The 22,770-nt window shown below is 35.7% G+C and overlaps 1 protein-coding gene across 1 annotated transcript in view; it reads right to left on the reverse strand.

The window, feature by feature from the left end:
• IFT80 (intraflagellar transport 80) overlaps positions 1 to 22,770 on the reverse strand; it is a 119,460-nt gene that overhangs the window by 28,961 nt on the left and 67,729 nt on the right. The window contains exons 9-12 of the mRNA XM_055082219.1: positions 21,114 to 21,293; positions 10,416 to 10,534; positions 6,565 to 6,639; positions 2,906 to 3,069 (exon numbers count right to left, since the gene is read on the reverse strand). Coding sequence (XP_054938194.1) covers positions 2,906 to 3,069; positions 6,565 to 6,639; positions 10,416 to 10,534; positions 21,114 to 21,293 — 538 coding nt within the window. The remainder of the gene's footprint in view (positions 1 to 2,905; positions 3,070 to 6,564; positions 6,640 to 10,415; positions 10,535 to 21,113; positions 21,294 to 22,770) is intronic.

Consider the following 22,770-nt stretch of genomic DNA (forward strand, 5'->3'; position numbering starts at 1 on the left):
AAAAAAAAAATAAAAATAAAAATAAAAAATAAAAAATAAATAAAAAAAAAAAAGATTCCAGGTACTTCAATTGTTCTTTCTATTGTTAACATATACCTCTACCTAGCCTTCAATAAATACCAGTTTCTTTAAACGTAAGGAAAATATTTCCCTTCTCATTTTGTATCAGTTCTACAATAATTTTATTTTAGTTTTTTAAATTTTCTGTTTATGGCAGGATAGAATTACATGACTATTTTGTTTAACAATCAAAGTTTATGTAAGTAAACCATAATTTATTTGCAGATAAATCTATATTTCTGAAAATGTTCATAATTCTTTCTGGTTCTAAAATTCTATGAATTATGAAAGGATTAAAGAATAATGAAATATGTTTCAGATGTGAATTAACTGTAGAAAAATTCAGAATAAGGTATATTCAGTTGGAAACATACATACATTATTATAGTTTCTATCTAAAATATGTGGTGTTGGGACTTCCCTGGTGGCCCAGTGGATAAGACTCCGAGCTCCCAATGCAGGGGGCCCGGGTTCGATCCCTGGTCAGGAAACTAGATCCCACATGCATGCCACAACTAAGAGTTTGCATGCCACAACTAAGGAGCCGGTGACCCACAACTAAGGAGCCCTGGAGCTGCAACTAAGGAGCCCGCCTGCCACAGCTAAGACCTGGTGCAACCCAAATAAATAAATAAATAGATAAACAAATATTTTTTTAAATAAATAAGTAAATAAAAATAAAATATGTGGTGTTGAATAAGAAAAGTATAGAAAGTTCAGAGTGATCACTGGGATTTTCAAATTTAAGTTTACTGAAGACAAAAATCTGACTTCCAAATTCTTATTATTAACAATTACACAGCCATCTTGAATCTGTCTACTATCTAGATACTATTGTATTTCATTTCATTCTCTTTCCTCTCATCTAGCCAGAAAGGAAGTCCTTTAAAAACAAAACAATTACCAAATGTCCTCTCTCAGAGAAAGCCTAAGGCATAAAGAGAGAGAAAAGTTCTATTTAGGAGAATTGTATTTCCTACCAGTATGAGAGGTGATGCTATCTGAAAGTACTGAAAATTAAAAAGTGGGACAGTTTTCTAGCTCCTGAATTAGGTCTTCCATGGCATGACCTCACAAAATTAACAATCAGGTCAGACTTTTTTTTTGTAACATGTCACAGTAATGAACAATGTTTGCTCAGCAATATTTATTAACAGAGAATAACAATTATTTACTATCTTTCCACTAGGCTTTAGGGATATCTTACTCTCACTCTTACCTCATTGACTCCTCCTCCTTTTACCCATCTCTAAATATTCATGTGCTCAGTCACTGGTCCTCTTCTCTGTCTATACTCACTTCCTAGGTGAGTTCATGTAGTATCGTGGCACCATCTACACACCAATGACTCTCACATTTATATCTCGTCCCTAACTCTCTCCTGAGCCCTGGACTTTATCCTGTTGTTTCCTCTCCAACCCTGCTTGGATGTCTAAGAAGCATTTAAACTTACCATGACCAAAATAGAACTCTCTGGGTTTGTGGACCTCCTCTAAACTTCCTCGTTCCCCATCTTTCATCTCATTCATCCAGGAAAAACCCTAGGGTAATATGCTTGCCTCCACTCTCTCATGCCAACATCTGTACCATGGCCAAGTCTTTACATAATCTGGCTCCTACTTATCTATCTCTCTGTCTTCTCCTACCACTATCTGCTTTGCTCGTGTTGACCTAAGTCCCATGGCCCTCCGGCAATTCCTTTTTTTTTTTTTTAATTTATTTTATTTATTTATTTATTTTTGGCTGCATTGGGTCTTCGTGGCAGCATGCAGGCCTTTCTCTAGTTGCAGCGAGTGGGGGCTACTCTTCATTGCGGTGCGCAGGCTTCTCATTGCAGTGGCTTCTCTTGTTGTGGAGCACAGGCTCTAGGCGCGTGGGCTTCAGTAGTTGTGGCATGCAGGCTCAGTATTTGTGGCTCACGGGCTTAGTTGCTCCGCGGCATGTGGGATCTTCCCGGACCAGGGCTCGAACCTGTGTCCCCTGCATTGGCAGGCGGATTCTTAACCACCGCCCCACCAGAGAAGCCCCCGGCAGTTCCTTTTATGTGCCAACAATTCCCATTTGCACCTGCTTGTCCTATGGTCATTCCCCTCCCCCACCTCTAGAATTCTCCATTCCCTCATCCTGCATTAATTTTCTTCACAGCACATATCAGTGGCTGACTATATTTGCTTGATTGTGTGCCATATGCACTATTGTATCCTCAACTTCTAGAAGAGTACTTGGCATACAGTTAGCACTCAATACTATTTGTTGGATATATGTTCTGATACAGCATTGCCTTAAAAAAATGGATTCACTCTACTATGGAATTCCAAAACACCTGACACATTCATATTTATTTATAAACACTAATGTGGCCCAGATTTTTATATGAAAATTTAAAATTATTCATAACTTTCCTCTACTTCATTAGTTTAAAAATATGTAAACATAAAAATATGAATATATATAAGCAAAATAAATAGTACAATGAAGCACAATATTTACTATGTTACTAAATAAAGAAAAAGGAAACAGTTTAAAAGATCAATAAACTTAAAAATTAACATACATTTTTAGGACACACAGTCTTGAATTCAAACTCTATACCAATAGCCACTGAATATATAAGATTTATTCCTTACAACTAAGATTTGATGCTGTGACAATATCTATTTGTTCCATCAATTGGGAATAATATGACAACTTTAGTTCTTTAATTGATTCATACTTAGGACAAATTAGGAAGCTCATAATTCTTTCATATAAAGTTAACATAAAAATAGATGAGAAAATGGAAGTTAATTGATGAAAATTTTACAGTGTTAACAAATTTCATGGAAAATTATAAAAATGAACTTACCTTTTTCATCAGCTTTGTCTTTTATTGCTATGGTATCATTACTCAGAGAGACCGTCTGTGCATTTAGAATATCTGTTCTCATTCCAGGAAATTTTGGAGAGGAAAGGAAGCGCCCTTCATAAGAATATAAATAGATACCACCACCATCTACAAGAAGAAAATGTCTAAAAAATAAAGAATAAAAATATATTTTCAAATAGGAGTTTACTATAATTTCATTTTTATATTAGAAAATAGTTTATGCTTTGGAAAAATCTAAATCTTACAATTAAAACAATAGTAAAACATAAATATATAAAGAATGAAATATAAAAACAACCTGAAAAGTCAACATTGGTTGTTTGGTTTGTTTTCTAGGTTTTTGTTTTTTGATGGAGGTAGGAGAAGAAAAAATGAAAAGGCCCATTAATATTATAATTGTAATTCATTTCCTTTCCTAAAGAAGCATCTCTATACAATGGCAATAAAAAAATCGTGTAATTTACAATTCAGTGATTTTTTTAATGCCAGATGCTATTTGTTTCATGAAACAGTATTAATACATATTTCACAGTTAAAGACTATGGTAAGGGTCATTAAAATTAAATTACAGTACTAAATTAGATTAAATACTGGTTAAAGTCTTAAACAGTGAAAATGACTCAAAAATTAACATCAGAGCCAGCATTTATTAAAATAAGATGTTTTGACTTTAAAACAATATGGTAGGGGCTTCCCCGGTGGCGCAGTGGTTGAGAGTCCGCCTGCCGATGCAGGGGACACGGGTTCGTGCCCCGGTCCGGGAGGATCCCACGTGCCGCGGAGCGGCTGGGCCCGTGAGCCATGGCCGCTGAGCCTGCGCGTCCGGAGCCTGTGCTCCGCAAAGGGAGAGGCCACAGCAGTGAGAGGCCCGCGTACCACACACACACACAAAAAACACAATATGGTAACCATCAGTAAATGTGTTCATATCTAAAAACACATTTTTTGTATCAGGGACTTTGGTTCATTTGCTGTGTTGACCGCTCTATTCAAGGCATAGGGTCCTGTATAGTTTATTTTTTATTAAGTCAAAATGTAAATATTTTATGGCTGCTATTTTTTTTCTTTCAAAATTTATGAACATTGCAAAAAATAATTCAAACAATACAGAGAAAGCAAAAGATCTCCTGCAATCTTCCTATTTCCATAGAGATAACTTATGGCAAAGTATGGACACACCTTAACTTTACTTAATTAACTCATTCCTGATGGACATTTATTTTATTTCAAATTATTCACTGTTTTAAAGAATGTCTAAAGTATATACACATCTCTGTATGTTTACATTACTTATTTCCTTAGTATAATATAACTTCTCAAAATGCAATAATTCTATCAAAGGGCATATACTTTTAAAAATTTAACATATATTGTTAAACTGCCCCTTGAAAGGTTGTATTGATTTACACTCATACTACTGCTATATTGGAGAGCCTGTTTCCTCAATGCTGAACACATTATTACTTTTTAAAATCTTATGTTCAAGACTTTAATATCCTTGATTCAGAACTTTTTTTTTTTTTTTTTTTTTTTTTTGGCCATGCCAGGTGGCTTGTGGGATCTTAGTTCCCCAACCAGGGATTGAACAGGGCCCTCGGTGGTGAAAGCACCAAGTCCTAACCACTGGACCTCCAGGGGATTCCCCAGAACTATTTATTGATTCAAGAATTGCTAATTGTTCTTTTTTGCTATGGAAACAAATAGAAAATAAACATCAAAACAAACAAAAAGTTAGTATATAATGAATCCCAAATATGTACACTTGATTTAAACTAATACTTGAGTATTGGTGTGTAGTTTATTTAATTGAAGGGTTTGGCCCTTACACATTAGTGTATGAAAACAGTATTTGCTAATGTTGACAAGTGACACATTATATTAGTATATATTCTTTCTTTGTCTCAGTACTAAAAGCATTTTCTCTTCTAAACAAGATACTAAAGCTTTAACTTCCTTGTGACTAAACACTGTTTTAAGGGGCAAACATTTCTAAACGTGCAGATAAGACCAGCAATGGGCAGTAAATAAAATATTCTTTAATTACTTAATCATTTATGCCATTAACATATGCCTTTACTAATTAAGAGCATATTCAACATGCATTTATATATAATATATAAAGAAATAAATTTATTTGGAACTGTTTCAAGTAAAAAGAATTTAAGAAATAAATAAATAAATAAATCACTGGTTCAACTTCATTAAACAGCTGATAGAAAATTTGACACAATTATTTTTTTGATGACTCAAGGTCATCAATATGATGATCATACTCTTCAGTAATTATGTAACTGATAGCTTTGATACTCACGAGAATCGGATGGTGCATCAGAATAATTATGCTATTCAGCTACACGGTTCTCTGCTTTTAGTTTTCTCATGCTCCCTTGCCAGGCGGTCACTTTTCTTCCTGTCATTGTGCCAGCCTCTAACAACCTACCAGTATTCCTCTTCTGGTTTGCTATTTATAAAAGACTGTGGGGGACTTCCCTGGTGGCACAGTGGTTAAGAATCGCCTGCCTATGCAGGGGACACGGGTTCAAGCCCTGGTCCGGGAAGATCCCACATGCCGCGGAACAACTAAGCCCACGTGACACAACTACAGAAGCCTGCGCACCTAGAGCCCGTGCTCCACAACAAGAGAAGCCACCACAATGAGAAGCCTGCGAACCGCAACAAACAGTAGCCCCAGCTCACCGCAACTAGAGAAAGCCCACGCGCAGCAAAGAAGACCCAACACAGCCATAAATAAATAAATAAATAAATAAATAAATAAATAAATTTATTTGACAAAGAAAGACTATGGGCTAGAAAACCTGATAATAACACTAAGAGCTGCCTAGGTGGTGAATAAAGGGATGAGGAGTAAAGTAAATTGTTTTAGTGAAAAGATTTCATGGGTAGCTATCTTAGGTAATTGCTGATTATATTTTCATACTTTATTCCTGGTTTTATTGAGTTGTAGTTATCTAACTCTAATCTCTGATTCAGTAGGGTATCACTGTACTTGACAGACTGATAACTTTCATTGAAAAGTGTGGGTTCCTGAGTAATAGCTACTCCTACTTTACTCCAGTTAATTGACCCAGAGTTTCTTAGTCTTGTATACACAAAGTCTTGGTAGAGAATATTGTTTTTCAAACTACAGATCACAGCCTAGTAGTAGCTCATAAAATTAATGAGTTTCAACCAGTATTTAAAAACAAAAACAGAAGAGAATAGAAAATACAGGAACAATGGGGTCAAAACCATGTTATAGTAATTGGCCTGTTTCACTCATTCTCTCATCATTACTCTGATGTTTACTTGTAATAAGTTTATTCTCATCATTTATAAATAAAGACCTTTTAAATCTCTCAATTTTAATTTCTAGTATAGTAAATGTCCATATATATAACCCACATATAGCCCTCAATAACTTTTTAAGAATGTAAAGAAATTCTGAGACCAAAAAGTTTCAGAACCACTGATCTAAGAGCTTATTCTCTGACTTTATTTCTTTTAAAATAAATAGTAGAAACATTGATTCCAAGTGACAAATGTACCATTCTGTAAATGGCATGCTTTAAAGAGTGCTTTACTGCAGTTTAAAATATTTTAACCCCAAATTCAATAGTGAAACATGATAAACAAATTACCTTTCTGCCTGCAGAATTAAACTAACAGTTCCTTCTTTGAGATCAAATATAAGTGGTGTATTCCAGTTCTTCGTACTGAAAGACAAATAAAATGGATATTTATTAACACTTGAAATACCAAATACTTTTTAATAAGTAGATGGGTACTCATTTAAAATGAAGTATCTTCAGTTTCACAGTAACTCTGTATATATTTCTATTACAGCACTTGGTGCATTGTTCTGAAATTATTCACTTAACATGTCTGTATCCCTGACTAGAAAGCGGACTCTGTGTCCTTAGCACCTAGCACATAGTAAGTACTCAATAAATGTTTATTCTAGGAGCCACAATATGGGAATTGAGGAACCATAAGTTCAAGTTCTGTCATTTATTAGCTCTGTGATTGGGCATGTCATCTAATATTTCTCTTTTGAAAAATAGTAGCAGCATAGTATAGTGAAAAGAGGATGGGGTTTTGGCTAGACAAATCAGGATTAGAAATCTGGTTTCACCACCTGTCGGCCATACGATCTTACTAAGCTTGACCTAAAGAACAGTTTTCTTATTTTTAAAATGGAGATAATGATGACTTACCTAAAGCATCTAGCTAACTGCCTACTGCATAGCAGATACTGAACAAACAAAAACTATAATAACCATAACGTGATGTGAACAATTTTTCCTACAGGTCTCCCAATGTAAATGTTGAGCTGAATGAAGATTTCTGTGAAACATTCTGTAAACTGTAAAATACTGTATTAATGTAAGCTATGACTATGCTTATTGAATAAACAGATGAATGAATGAAAAAATAACTCCTATGATTTTTGACGTAATATGATTCAAAGATAAGGATGGGTGGAGAGAACATTTACAAACTGAAAAACCCATCCCCAAATAATCAAAGGTGTTTCATAGTTTAAATGTTTTATTACTCCTATATATTCTGAATTTCTCTCAATTACTTTCATAGAACCAATTGTTTAAATCAGATTAAATCTCATATTGATCCAGGAGATGGGGGGAAGGGGAAGGTTGCAGTAAATTGGGGGAAATTAATCTTGGCTAATGCAGAGACTGATACCCATTTCAATAAGTAAATGCATGCATAAAGCCAAACAGTGAGTAAATCACTACTAATAATTAGTAAGTCTGAGGTTCACAGGTATGATAAAGCTATGTACTTTTGTACTTTAGAAAAAATATCACAGCATGCTCATTTATGCAGTCATCAGAATTAACCTTCATCCTTTGTCAAGAGAGCTGATACGAATAGTGAGTATGAGGTTTTTTTAATGTCCCCTTACAAAATATCTGAGATTTATGACAACTGAGATATATATATATGACATGGAAATATAAACTCCCTAAATCAGAACAAGAGAATTTTCTATACAGCTATTTGAAAAATCAAATGAAAATTTAACATAGAATGCTCATATATGATTTTCTTTGTCTGGAACTTCTTTTCATATAAACCAGTATATGGCTTGCATGTTTGTTTTTAAAATGATATTTTTATTACTAAAAAAGGGGCAACAGTTATTAGGAACTTGGATTCAAATCCCAGCTCTTCCTTTAGTAAAGAAGTTAAGTAATTTCACCTAGGGTAAGTTACTTAATTACCTCTGCGTCCTTTAGTTTCTTCATTTTGTAAAATGGGAATAATAATAATAATATTCAACACACAGAGTAAATTAGATCATGAACATAAAAGATAGTATAATAGTGCTAGTAAATAATAGTTGTTATTATCTAAAATACTAGGTATTTTTAATTTAATGAACTATATTTCAGTATGATGGGTCTCAGCATTACTTCATTCCCACTACTGCTCCCTGGTATTTCACTTTAATAAGTATTTTGTACCTTCATAAATGTCTTGACAACAAGAGAGGGGAGGTAATGTTAAATCAGAAAAGAAAAAAAGCAATTTAATATTTTGACACATACTAACTGGTATGAGAAAGGTAGAGTGACAAAATAATTAAATAACAGCTTCTAAACTTTTGGTAAATATTTTAAAAAGCAACCTCTCTAATACAAGTAACACATAATGATACCAATCCTACAGATTCAAACATTACGTCCTTGCCATTAAAATTCGTAGAATAAATCCCTCATTTAGGGCAGTTAAGAGCCCTACCTTTCTTCAACCAAACCCTAAACTGAAATCTTCTCTGTTTTCCTCAACCCCATGAAAATTATTCAAAACCCATGTGCACTAAGTGATTGTGAGATTTCCTCATATTCTATAGTCCCTTCCCTATACCTCAATGGTTTAACTTGGTAGCTTTCTTGATTTTACCCAAAGCCTCCCTTCTCTTTCACATAAGAAAAAAATTTTCATGTAAAATCGAGCTGCTTATTTCTTTATCCTCTTTATCCTTTGCTTCTCTCATTTCATTACTCCAGGCTTGGCTGTTATTCTAAGTTGCAGATTCTGATTAGTAGCAGATTTACACATAAGTGAGTGACAATTTGTAATATATACTTGTAGCAACTGATACTGTTAATTAAATTTTAGGATACCTTTGTGTTGTGTATTACTGAGCTTTACCAAGACAACAGTACACTTTATGTTTTTCAATTCATTTATTCATCCCGAAATATTTATTTATTTATTTATTTAAGTACTTACTACATGTACTGGGTATACAGTGGTGAATAAGACACATACATACTCTACCCTCAATTTTCTATTCAATGATTAAACTATAACCACATAATGTTATAAATATAAGCATAAAATGTAAAAAAAAAATCTTTATTCACAACTCTTGGAAGTGTCATAGTGGTTCCTTGAGTTTTCTGGATAGTTGAGAAATCAACTGGTGGCAAACTAGAGCTAGTCTGTACCGATTGTTAAATTTTCAGAAATTTTGCAGGCCAACTGTTAAAGCCATTATTTAAAGTTAAAATATATAAACATAATTAAGCAAATTATATTCAAAACAAAGATAATACTCAAACTGATCACTTCCATATTATTTTATTACATTTTACTATTATCTATGCACTTGAGATTATTTACACCTATTGTTATCTATATGGTGGCAATTCTATATAATGGTTTGCCACCGTGCATCTCTTCTTAATTCTGTGACATCATATTGGTAGCTTGAAATCGGCCATGGTAGAAGTATTTATATAATAGAAATGAGCTAACACTGCAAATCAGGTTGTTTGGTTGGTTGGTTGGTTTCCAGAAAGCCAGTTCAATATTTATCAGCACACACTGAGTTACATAAAAATACCAAGTAAGTTTCTAAAGTTTTAGGTGCAAGTTTCTTGGATGTATTGAGTCATTTCCTGCTTTTTAATACAAAGTATACTGAACATATTCTCTTTCATCATTTCTGGACAACTCTGGATTATCAATATGAACATTTATGATTACCCTGGACTATGATATTAAGCCTGAACACCTCCTTGTGTCCTTACTAAACATCTTTCAGCCTGCTGTCAGGCTGCTAGCTGTCCCCGCTGCCACTGGTTAGGTGGTTCCTTCTCCCATCATTTATCAGATGCTCCTAACCTTCTCTGGGCTTTGAAATCAAATTACACTGAAGTCCTTAGAGCTCTGAGTAAAGTAAGAGTAAACATTATCTCAGAGAAGGTATTTTGTATTATAAAAGTGATTATTAACGCTGATGCACAAACTTTATTAGATCTACTTTCCTTACTCATAGCTTACTTTTTATCACTTCTTGGTTGGTAGTAAGTTCAAGATAGGCAAGGTTTTGCAAAAGTTAAGTTTAAACCAAACCATGTTGATATGAAAGCTTGAAATAAATTCCTCCTCACAGACAAATTCCTCCTCACAAATTCCTCCTCCTCTGGATTTTAAAGAAATGCAAGATGCTTACGAGAACACATAACACTGAAGAGACGTTGAAACAACTAAGTGTGCATAGTTCAAAGAGGCTTTAATGACTCTATCACGGAATTCCAGTAAATCCACTGCATCATTAAGAACGTTACGAACCTAAACAAGGGAAAATGAAACACCAACAAACAACATTAAAATACATCAAATTTTAATTAGATAAGTTAGCAAACACAAAAATTTCAATGCACTCTTGATTATCTAATCATAGAAAGAAGAATTCAATAGGAACCAGGCATAAGATTTGGGTATAAAATCAACCAACAAAACTACAGACACAGAAAACTTAGAAATAAGTAGAAAAAGATCTATGTATAGAGATTTCTAACATGAAAGCCAATATGTATGATGTGGCAGTGGAGCAACAAGGTGAAAACTGCTATAACAGTGAGATATATAGTCAAAGGAGTATGGCACATAGGAGCTGGAAAGAGACTATATGATTTCTGCCCCAAACACTAAGAGATCAATAATTTATGAAATATATTTTTAAATTTTTAGGGTTTTTAGGGTTAGATTTTACTTTAAAATTTAATTTCTAAGAAAAGAGATATAATAACTTTAAAAATCAAAAGTGGAGTAGGAGGTGTTAGTAAAGAAACCAACTACATAGTGAAGAAGCCAAGGTGCGCAGAGGGGTGGAAAGTATTTCCATGCATAAAAACACAGAGATAATATATAAAAAAGCTAAGCACCAACTAACAAATGGCGACTTGCCTATGACAGTCAAAATTATTATAAAAGTTTGTTAACTGATAAAGTTTTTATTTTTTAAAGTTTTTTGAAGTTTTTATGTATTACCAGAATGGGTAATACATTATAGTAAGAGGTGAAAATTAGAGAAAAAGAGATAAATTGTACTTAGAAGTTAGTGTTTCTTTAAATTCCCCTCAAAATGTTATCATCTTTTTAAATTAACATGACAATTATAGTATTAATGAAGAATAAAAGGGTATGGAAGGAAAAAGAGGAAGATAAAGTCAAAATTCTCCTAAGTACTTCTTCAAATATACCTACAAGGCATATTATATTTTTATTAACTGTTCCCCAACTCCTATCCCCACCAAACTATTATCGCCATGACAAGAGATAGCAGAATTATATACACATATATCCTGGACCCAGCAATCTTACTTCTAGAATTCTATACCAAAATAAACAAGCAAAACTATGAAATGACATATACACAGGCTATTACTACATACAGCACTATTGGTAACAGCAAAAGACTGGAAACAGCCCAAATATCTATCAACAGGGGATAGGTTGAATAAACTACATTCACAAAATAGAATAATATACAGCTATAAAAAGGACTGAGTAAGATCTATGGAGCAACCTCCACGATATATTGTAAAACAAAAAAATGCAAGATGCAAAACAGTGTATATAGTATTATACCTTTTATCTTATAAAGGGAAGGATATGAAGATATATGGATTTGTTTATGTTAAAAAAAACAAAAAATGTAAAACAGTATTCAGTAATATATTATTAGAATAATATTGAGACTATTTTAAACTGTATTTTAGGATATATTCTAGGATATATTAATGTCTTTAAGAACAAAAATTTTCTTGTAAAAGAAAAGAACTGCAAATAAAAAAATCAAGAGTAAAATTCCATAATCTTGAATTCTGAACTTGAAACCTCAGTATACACTCATGATATATTTTTATCTATCAAAAACAAATACATTTTATCTAGAACTAATGACCAAACCAGTAGCAATGAGCACACCTAGAACCTGGATCATGGTCTCTAAATAACATTCCCCTCCAAAAGGAACAAGGCCTTCTTGGAAAAATGGTGGATTTCAAGTCTGGGACAGGAAATGTATCAATATAAGACACCTGGAACATCTTGTCAGAAATGCAAGCAAGCTGTTGAAATCATCTCAAAAGAATACAGGAGTCAAATGGCCAAAGATGGTACCATTCGAGCATTAGAAAGAATAATGACTGCAATGGATTGAAATATATCAAAAATGTTAAAATCTGCAAGTTTATTATAATAACATCAACAACAATAACAACAAAGAAACTCATTGGGCATACCAGGAAATCAATTCGCTATTTGAAAACTGGTAAATAAAGGAAAAAAATTCAGAATTTGTCTCACTTCAGAGTAACAAATAGTTGATCAGGCAAAGTTTTTTTTTTTTAATTATTTATTTTATTTATTTATTATTTTTGGCTGTGTTGGGTCTTCGTTGCTGTGCACGGGCTTTTCTCTAGTTGCAGCGAGCGGGAGCCACTCCTCCTCGTGGTGCGTGGGCTTCTCATTGCGGTGGCCTCTCCCGTTGCAGAGCACGGCTCTAGGCGCGCAGGCTTCAGCAGCAGTGGCTCACGGACCTAGATGCTCTGCGGCACGTGGGATCCTCCCGGACCAGGGCTCGAACCTGTGCCCCCTGCATTGGCAGGTGGATTCCTAACCACTGCGCCACCAGGGAAGCCCTAGGCAAAGTCTTTTACAGAAGAATTCTAGCTAATAAATGCAGAAGGAATGACAGAATTACAAGATGCAACTCTTGATGAAACATGGTTCTAAACAAGTACCATCCATGGCTGCTAAAAATATTAAATTAAAAGCCTAATGGGAAACTATATGACATATGAATCAGACTTATAACACCTGAACACACTGATAAATCTCATCATTATTAAAAGAGAGATAAGCAGACATGTGTCTCGCAACAGGAAGCGTACAGCATCACCCACAAAGTATTCTTTATATTTATCAAGGCTCTATATCTAATAACCAGTCTACAGGAAATACAGGGGCTAGATGTACATGTTAAATGTAATCATACCACAGGGATGCAAACAGGAAAATGTGGGAAATTCAACAGAACAAATGACCTGGTTTTGTAAATAAACAAATAAATAAATAAATAAGGAGGAGGAATTGTTCCAGATTTTAAAAGATTGAAGAGACAAATTAAATGCAATATGGGACTTTGTTCCTGATACAAACCAACCAACTATAAAAATATATATTGACATGTACCACAATGTTCATTGCAGCTCTATTTACAATCTCCAGGACATGGAAGCAACCTAAGAGTCCATCGACAGATGAATGGATAAAGAAGATGTGGCACATATATACAATGGAATATTACTCAGCCATAAAAAGAAATGAAATTGAGTTATTTGTAGTGAGGTGGATGGACCTAGAGTCTGTCATACAGAGTGAAGTAAGTCAGAAAGAGAAAAACAAATACCATATGCTAACACATATATATGGAATCTAAAAAAAAAAAAATGGTAGGGATGGTGGGAGGGAGGGAGATGCAAGAGGGAAGAGATATGGGAACATATGTATATGTATAACTGATTCACTTTGTTGTAAAGCAGAAACTAACACACCATTGTAAAACAGTTATACTCCAATAAAGATGTTAAAAAACAAACAAAAAATAAAAATGAAAAAAAAAATGGTTCTGAAGAAGCCAGGGTCCGGACAGGAATAAAGACACAGATGTAGAGAATGGACTTGAGGAGGGGGAGGGGGAAGGGTAAGCTGGGACGAAGTGAGAGAGTGGCGTGGACTTATATACACTACCAAACGTAAAACAGATAGCTAGTGGGAAGCAGCCACATAGCGCAGGGAGATCAGCTTGGTGCTTTGTGACCACCTAGAGGGGTGGGATAGGGAGGGTGGGAGGGAGACGCAAGAGGGAGGGGATATGTGTATACGTATAGCTGATTCACTTTGTTATACAGGAGAAACTAAGACACCATTGTAAAGCAATTATACTCCAATAAAGACGTTAAAATATATATATATATAGAGAGAGAGAGAGAGAAAATAATTGGAGAAATAGGACCTGTTACTGTAGACAGACTTAGGAGACAACTGGAGAAATGTGAAATATCACTATGATTATGTTAAAATAAAAATAGTTCCTACCGGGCTTCCCTGGTGGCGCAGTGGTTGAGAGCCCGCCTGCCGATGCAGGGGACGCGGGTTCGTGCCCCGGTCCGGGAAGATCCCGCATGCCACGGAGCGGCTGGGCGTGCCCCGGTCCGGGAAGACCCCGCATGCCACGGAGCGGCTGGGCCCGTGAGCCTGTGCTCCGCAACGGGAGAGGCCACAACAGCGAGAGGCCCGCGTACCGAAAAAAAACAAAAAAAACAAAAAACAAACAAACAAAAAAAATAGTTCCTATCTTTTAGACTTTTTTTTTAAGTCTTAATAAAAAAGAGTGTTGCCAGGACTGGTGGTAAAGAAAAAGACACTGATATGTTTGCTTCACTCTTCGAAGAGTGGGGGAAATGACTGCAAAAGGGGAGTAGTCCGATGGCAGGTGCTTCAAAGGAGCTGGAGTTCTTTAGGGAAGAAGTTATTGTGGTCTGGAATCAGCAATGAGGGGTAAGGAGACAACTACCCGACCCCCAGACCCAGTAATACTTGACATAAAGAAGAAAAACACCTCTACTAAAGAAGGCTGTAGGAGAAACACTGTTCTCAGGAGTCAGCAGGTTTTTTACTTAGAATAAAAATGTCAAGTGTACTTTCAGTGATAAGGCTGAGCTCTGTCTGCAAGCCCACAGGTACATGCTGCAGGTTGTGCACAGCACAACTCTAGGTCTAAGTGATGGGCCCCCTAGAACTGAGCAAACCATGACTGTAGGTGGTGACCCTGTGAGTCTCTCTTTAAATCCTAGGCTGTTCTAGGTTTTTCTTTCAGGGAAGGGAGAAGAGAGCTATACCACAGACCCCATGCTCTGATTTCAGACAGAGACTGGATCAGGCCACTTGTCTCACTTCGAGTCCTTTCAGGTCCATCAGCCTATAGGAGCCCCTCTCTGCATTGCCTTTGCCTCCCTGCTTCTGGACCAGGAGCCAAGCAGGTTGGAGACTTCCCTCCACACTCTGCATTTTTGTTCCATTTCTGGTCCACAGAGATGTTTATCCTATTTTTGAGTCCAGATAAGTCTCTTTTTAAAATATATTTCATAAATTATTGATCTCTTTAGAGCCAAATGTATGTCTCGTCCTTCCAAGTATGAACTTATGATACCATTTTCACCAGAAGTCTGAGCTCCCAGAGACTTTTTAAAAAGTCCAAAATGCCATCCTCTCCCAGAAGCATTTTAAAGCAAATGGAATGAAATAGAATTTTCCAAAGGAAGTTATATGGTCGTTTCTTTATAGCAACATCATACCCAGTGAAATAAACTGGCTGTTAACACAGGTTTAGGAAAATTCAATATCTAAAAAATCCGATGTATAATCCTCTGTCATTACTCAAATTATAGGCAGACTTCTTAAAATTCATATTGGCCTAAAGCTTCACATGGGGGAATTCTATTTTTTGTGAATCTGGAACACTAGAACAGGAATAAAACTTCCTGGCCATGATAATAAACAAAAGACACACTGATAACTGCTGTTATAATTTCAAAGCTATGGTGAATCCAACAGCAGAGATGTCCTGTGCTGAATTTTAAAATGCACCCATTTACTCTGTTCAATTCAGGGCAGCTTCAGGACTAACCTGTTCATACTTGTATCACCTAACACTTCTATCTGACCACAATATTTAGACTTCTCAGACTGACATAAGTCCAAAAATTCTGTTTCCACATTTCCAAATACTCACTTAATCCTAAACATAGATATAGCCATAGCAATAGTTACCATTTATCTTTGTTTTACATACATTATCCCATTTCATCATCAAAATCACTCTCTCTTTAACTCTTACCTTTACAGGAGATAGAGTGACTAAGAATCAAATAATCTTGAATTATGGCAACGATTAAAAGCCAAAGCTGTGCCCCATGCTAAAGTGAGAGAGGCAGGAAAGAGAAAACGGTAAACTTGAGACCTGAGGAATGCCTCATCTCCTCCGCCTGTACCCTCTCCCTCCTAGGCACTTCCTCCCAGCAAAGACATCAACTATTCCTTTTGGAAAGAATCATCCACTGGGATTCAGCCTGGAGACAAGGGACAACTTAAGAAACCGTCTCACTCTAGGTTACTGTATAATATAAAAGCTGAGGTCCAGAGAGACAGGTAGGGCAATGAAGCCTATTGCCAGGTAGCAACTGCCAGGTCAAGGTCTAGATTTAATAATTAGGACTCAACATGATCTCTGGTTTCTGAGTTAACAAAACACAAATCAACCAAGTCTACCAAGCTTCTGAGAAAACTGTAAAACTCTAAACCAGGCAAACAAAAAGTTGTGATTGTTGTCCCCGTAGCAATCTGTGCCTCCACCTCACAACAACGTTAAGTGGGCTGCTAAAATGTACGGACCCCAGTAAGGAAATCCTCCCAAGTGGGAAATCTTCCCAGAAAGGCAATCTAGAGTTGCCAAATTAACCAAGCAACTAACTTTATTGCTAAGAAAAAGAGTTCTCAAGATATATATTCCTGGCCAGCTGGGTTTTTGCTAGGAACCTGGTAATCACAGTGCGCTGTTTTCCCTTCTCTCATTTTCCAAATTGTTTTCATTGCAGCCGCCCTGTTTTCCCTTCGTCATTATAAACTGGGAATATGGGGGAGAGGAGAATAATTAAAATTCGCATTTATTTATAGTTTTCCAGACCAGAGAGTTGGAGCTGGAATGACTGGATTAGTCTAGGTTATCATCTTTTAGAGAGGGGATGGGTTTGTTTTCAGTTGCATATAGAATAGCTGCAAAGTTAACTAGTGCATTTCTGAATTATACACATGTGAATAAGGGAAAGTATGCGTGGTGAGTAGATTGTAAGGGGATTAGTGATTTCTATGTCCTCGTATTCACATCCTTATGTAAGTCTCTCCACTGTGTATAGACTGGACCTTGTAGCTTGCTTCCAGTGAACAGAAAAAGGCTAAAGTGATGAGATGACACTTCTGAGTTCAGGTTATAAAAAACTGTGACTTATGTCTTGCTCACACTCTCTGTGCCCTTCGTAACTGCTCTGACAAAGCTGCCAAGTTGTGAGCTGCCCTGTGAAGAGGCTACATGCAAGGAACTGAGGGTGGCCTCCAGTCAACTGCCCTCAATTCAACAGACGTTGATAAATGGAATCTTGCCAACAACCTTATCAGTGAGCTTGGAAGCAAATCCTCCCCAGTTGAGCCTTCAGGTGCCACTAAGCCCTGGCCAACACCTTGATTGCAGCCTTGTGAGAAACTATGAGCCAGAAACCCCAGCTAAGCCATGCCTGGATTCTTGACCCACAGAAACTGAGAGAATAAATGTTGCTGTTTTAAGTCACTAAGTTTTCAGGTGATTTATTATGCAGCCATCGATAACTAATACAGTTATGGTTGCTAAGCAGCCAAAAAAGATAGACTATATTGGATATCTGTTGGTTTCTGCCTGCCCAGAATCAAATGCTATCTTTTTTGGTAAATATGCTTTGGTTTTCCTTTGGGAAACTCCACCTATTATTCTAAGTGACTAAGTGGTTTAGATGGGGTTGACTCATCATTCCCTCCACCTCCCAACGAAACATACTTGACCCAGACTCGGCACATGAGATCCAATGCTGAGACTTCTGCTGTAATTACTAAGGGGCTGGAGGGGAAAGCACTCTTTCTGTTGGACTTGAAGTTGGTAGAATGTAAGCCTGGAGCTACCAAGGCCACAAAAGAGAGACAGCATTTGTGAAAATAAAGCCAATACAGAAAAAAGGACCGTTGAGGAAGAGATATGATGGAACTCCTGTTGACCTTATTTAAGCCTCTGGATCCAGTACAGCCTCATCAGTCCCATCTCTTGACTTCACATGGACCAATAAATTTCTTTTGTTTCTTTATTCTTTACCTTCATTCAATTAATTTGAGATGAATTTATGAAAAAACAAAAGACTTTCAACATATTAATCTAGGAGGTCCCATGAGAACAGGAACCAAACCTGTCTTATTCACAGCTGTACTTCCCATTGCCTAGCTCAATGCCTGGCAAGTAGGGCATTGAATAAATAAATGAAATTGTTCTAAGAAAAAACAATGAATAGACCCAGCTTAGCAAAAATGCAATACAAATGTCCTATAATCACTGAGAGAGTAAGACCCCTTTACAAAAATAAAAATACTATTCTAGTCCTAAAATTTTGAAAGATTATTTGCAAACAATACTTTAAGTATAAAGACAATTTGGATTAGATAAGCTATTTAAAAACCTCCACTGTTCATCTTATCTTATGTAAAAATCCTCTAATTCTAGGATGATTCCTTTTTATTATGAAAGAAAAACTTCTCTTTTAAAATATATTCTCATCTTGGGGCATTTCTGAAATTAAGACAATATACTATATTAGCTAGCCACCAAGCACTACATGAGTAAAAGTGTGTCCCCAAATCAGTTGATTAGAACTCACAATGCATTCTTTGTCATAGACACAATACTATAAATAATGTTTTGGTTCCCAGGTTGACTAACAAAAATATATATTTACACCATCACCTAGATCCAAACACTCATTTACAAGAAATACAAAAGACAGAGAAGAACGTCAAACCACACCATGGGGATACAATTAGCAATGTCCACACTGTGGGGCTGGACAAACAATCTGGTTTCAACAAATAAACAAATAAACTTCAGGGGGAAAAATAGAGATGCTTCCATCTCTATTAGTCTGTAATCTACAGACTAAAAGAGACTTAAAAGATATGTCAACCAATTGCAACATGTAAACCATTCTGGATTCTGATTCAAACAAACAAACTTTAAAAAATGTGACACGGTGGAAACAATCGAAAATTTGAACACTTCTTGGATATTTGATAACATTAAGGAATTATTATCATTTTTAATGTATGATAATGGTATTGTGGGTACATTAAAAAGCGTCCTTATCTTTTAGCTGTATATATTGAAAACTTCATAGCTGAAATGATACCTGAATTTGCTTCAAAATAATTGGGGGAGGGGGGAAGTAGATACGGACATGGATGGGGCAGGCTTGATCATGGGTTGACGGCTGTTAGGGCTGGGAGATGAGTACATAGAGATTCATTATACTATTCTATTTTTGTGTGGTTTAAATTATCCATAATAAGCTTAAAAATTTTTAAATAAGAAAGTAGAGGGACTTCCCTGGCGGACCAGTGGCTAAGACTCTGCACACTGCAGGGGGCCCAGGTTCAATCCCTGGTCGGGGAAATAAGATCCTACATGCTACAAGGTGCCGCCAAAAATTTTTAAAAAAAAAGTAGAACAAATAAAATGTATAAGGTACCTAATTATTATCAATCTGGTGACCATTATCCAGATTGTCTGTGAAAATCTGGATACTTAGTCTAAAGAATATCTGAACAGACACATCCAAGAAATCACAAGATACATGCTTCCAAATTTTTTTTTTTTGATGTGGATCATTTTTAGCATCTTTATTGAATTTGTTACAATACTGCTTCTGTTTTATGTTTTGGCTTTTTGGCTAAGGTATGTGGGATCTTAGCTCCCTGCCCGCAACCAGGGATGGAACCCTCACCCCCCTCAATGGAAGGCGAAGTCTTAGCCACTGGACTGCCAGGAAAGTCCCTCAAATTTTTATAGTAATTATAATCATCTGAATTCGGAATACTGAAGATAGAGGCACTGCTATGGACAGGAGAAAGAAAGGAAGAAGATAGAGTTCCCTTTCCTTTGGGAAAGAGTTTGCCATCAACACATTGTCTTTGGCCACTCCTCCTAACTTTCATCAACTAACTTCCCCATTTTATCTTGTCTTAGGTAATTCTTAAAAGGGGAAAAAATATTTTTTAATCAGGTTAAATAAGCTCATACAATTATAAATAAATAAAATAATGTAACCCTGACAGTGATCAGCAGGTTATTATGTCTGCCTTGAGGTCAGCTCCAGCAGTTAAATCTAATTTGTTACAGCTTCCTTCCTTCTTCCTCAACTGAATGCACATATTCCCTCAATGCTTCAAGGTTCACTATCCCTGTTGTCAAACCCAAGTTCATGTGCCGGAGGCACAGTGAGGCCAAACAAACCAAGACATTGAAGTTTGGAGCACAGAAAGGTTTATTGCAAGGGCTAAGCAAGGAGAAAGGGCAGCTCATGCTCAAAAGGCCCAAACTCCCCGACAGTTATGGGGGAAGAGTTATTAAAGGTAAGATTTGGGGTGAGAGCTGCAGGGTATGTGATTTTCTTCTGATTGGTTGGTGGTGAGGTAACAGGGTGATGTTTCTGGAATCTCAACCTTCTGGTTCCAACCAGTCTGGGGTCTACATGCTTGTGGTCAAGCATGTAGTCACCATCCTCCAGCTGGGTTGGGGTCTTAGTTTCTGTAGAACAACTCAAAGATATGGGCTTTTGTACCAGGGAGGGCCCCACAGGGTCCTACTCAGTTTCAATCCCCTATTTTCTTTGATACTCCTGAACCTTGAGGGGAACAGGTGAGGGACAAGAAAGGGAATAATGTTTTGGATAGAGAGGTTAACCATAAACTTGGCAGAGAAACTCGGATTTAGGGGGCCTCAATTTCATCCCTGCCTCAACACCATAATTTCAGTACCTGTGGGCTCATATTCTACGTCAGTGAAAGGTTCTTATTTTATGTCATGAAAAAGTCACTAATGGTATAGTTAAAATATTTCTAGCATGACTGAATCTTTATAATCCTGATTTAAATATTAATGAAGATAATTCCATTTTCTGTATTGTAAACTAATGTGAAAAGAAGAAGATTTAATCAACCTGAAACATAATCATACCTGCATGGTCCTTCTTTTAGTTAATGTTACTTGAAAATCTTTCCACTCCCAACGTTGCTCCACCACATGTGCAAAAACAACATGTCCATTTCCACAGGCTCCAGCGATCTGGGTGCCATCAATTGACCATGTGATATTAAATATGCTGCCAGTGTTGGGCTTTTCTAAAGCATATGACCACTGGGGAAGAAAGAACAAGAATAGAATCAATTTATTTCAAAAACATTTTAAAGAAGTTTCAAATTGAGCATATGTTAACATACTAGGATGATTTTTTTTAAAAGAATGTGTCTTTAGAATTAGTTAGAAATATTTTTCTTAATAAAATGATAGCATACTGAAACGGAAGATATAGATGTGCTTTTTAAAGTATACAGTAGAATATATAATATGATAAAAGAGTATGAAATAGCTCAAGAACTGCAAAACACCCACACCATTTTGATTTACATCATTTAATTTTAAGCAGTTAATACTAAACGGGTAAATACAAAGATTATGTAGGAAAAAAACAGACATCTTACTGTTAATTCGTAAGGATCTCTATAGTCCACACATCTAAAAATTTGTTACAATATTTCAATAGTGTCACTAAAAATTGAAACTAAACACACAATGTAACTAAAACACCGCTAAAACACATATCTTAAACCATGAAAGTACAGGTAAATATATATTTTCCTGTCTTCTTTTTCTCACAGTGCAGTTAAGTATAACCTCTTCTAGAATCTATCTGTTTCAGAAAGCGATCTAGCAATATCAATAAGCATCAACTGGAAAAAGGAGATTCTTGTGTGTGTGTGTGTGTGTGTGTGTGTGTGTGTGTGAATAAGACAGTAAGAAAAAAAAAACTTTTTCAAAGATGGTATTATATGCATTTTCTTTCATTCATTCAGATGAAACATACATATTTACTAGAAGGATAATTTATTTATTTGACTAAATTTATTTATAGTCTCTTTCCATTCTTTTAACCTTACAGACTACAGTGAAATTAAGTCTTGATTTTTTGTTGTTGTTGCCCTTGGGTGGGCATTTATTTTTGTTCTACATTGTTTTTTTGTTTGTTTGTTTTAATATTCATTATCAGCTATGGGCTCACTGACAAAAAATTTGGAGAAAATAGAAAAAATTCACTAATCCAAACTACTATAAAACAAGACTTTAAATTCCCAATAAAAGTTCACATATCCAATAAAAAGGCTGTATGACTCTTACTACCCACTGACACTTTTTTTCAACTCCTTCCCATCCCCCTTCAAATCTCTAACTATTGCTTAAGTAAAAGGCTCTATGATAACATTACTATGAAGAAGGAAATGAACAAACTGTAAGCTTTGCTTCATCAGCAGCATAAATATATATACATAAAATTCATATTTTTAAACTATTTACTTTAAAGCATGATTTAAAAATACCCAAAGAACCGAATCACCCAGAAAAATTTTACTAAAATTAAACATACAAATATTTATCTAAGAACTCATGATGCCCGATCCTAAGAAGAGAAAATGAAAAGAAATTTTAGATATTATCATCACCCTATATTCCTCTGACTTCTTTCAGAGTCCACAAGAACCATGATACCCAAGTTATATTAAATTCTTACCTTCTAAAAAATTAAATGATTTCTTCCTCTTTGCGATTACTCTAGTAT

This window comes from Physeter macrocephalus, chromosome 1, assembly GCF_002837175.3.
Source record: "Physeter macrocephalus isolate SW-GA chromosome 1, ASM283717v5, whole genome shotgun sequence".
Taxonomy (NCBI): Eukaryota; Metazoa; Chordata; class Mammalia; order Artiodactyla; family Physeteridae; genus Physeter; species Physeter macrocephalus.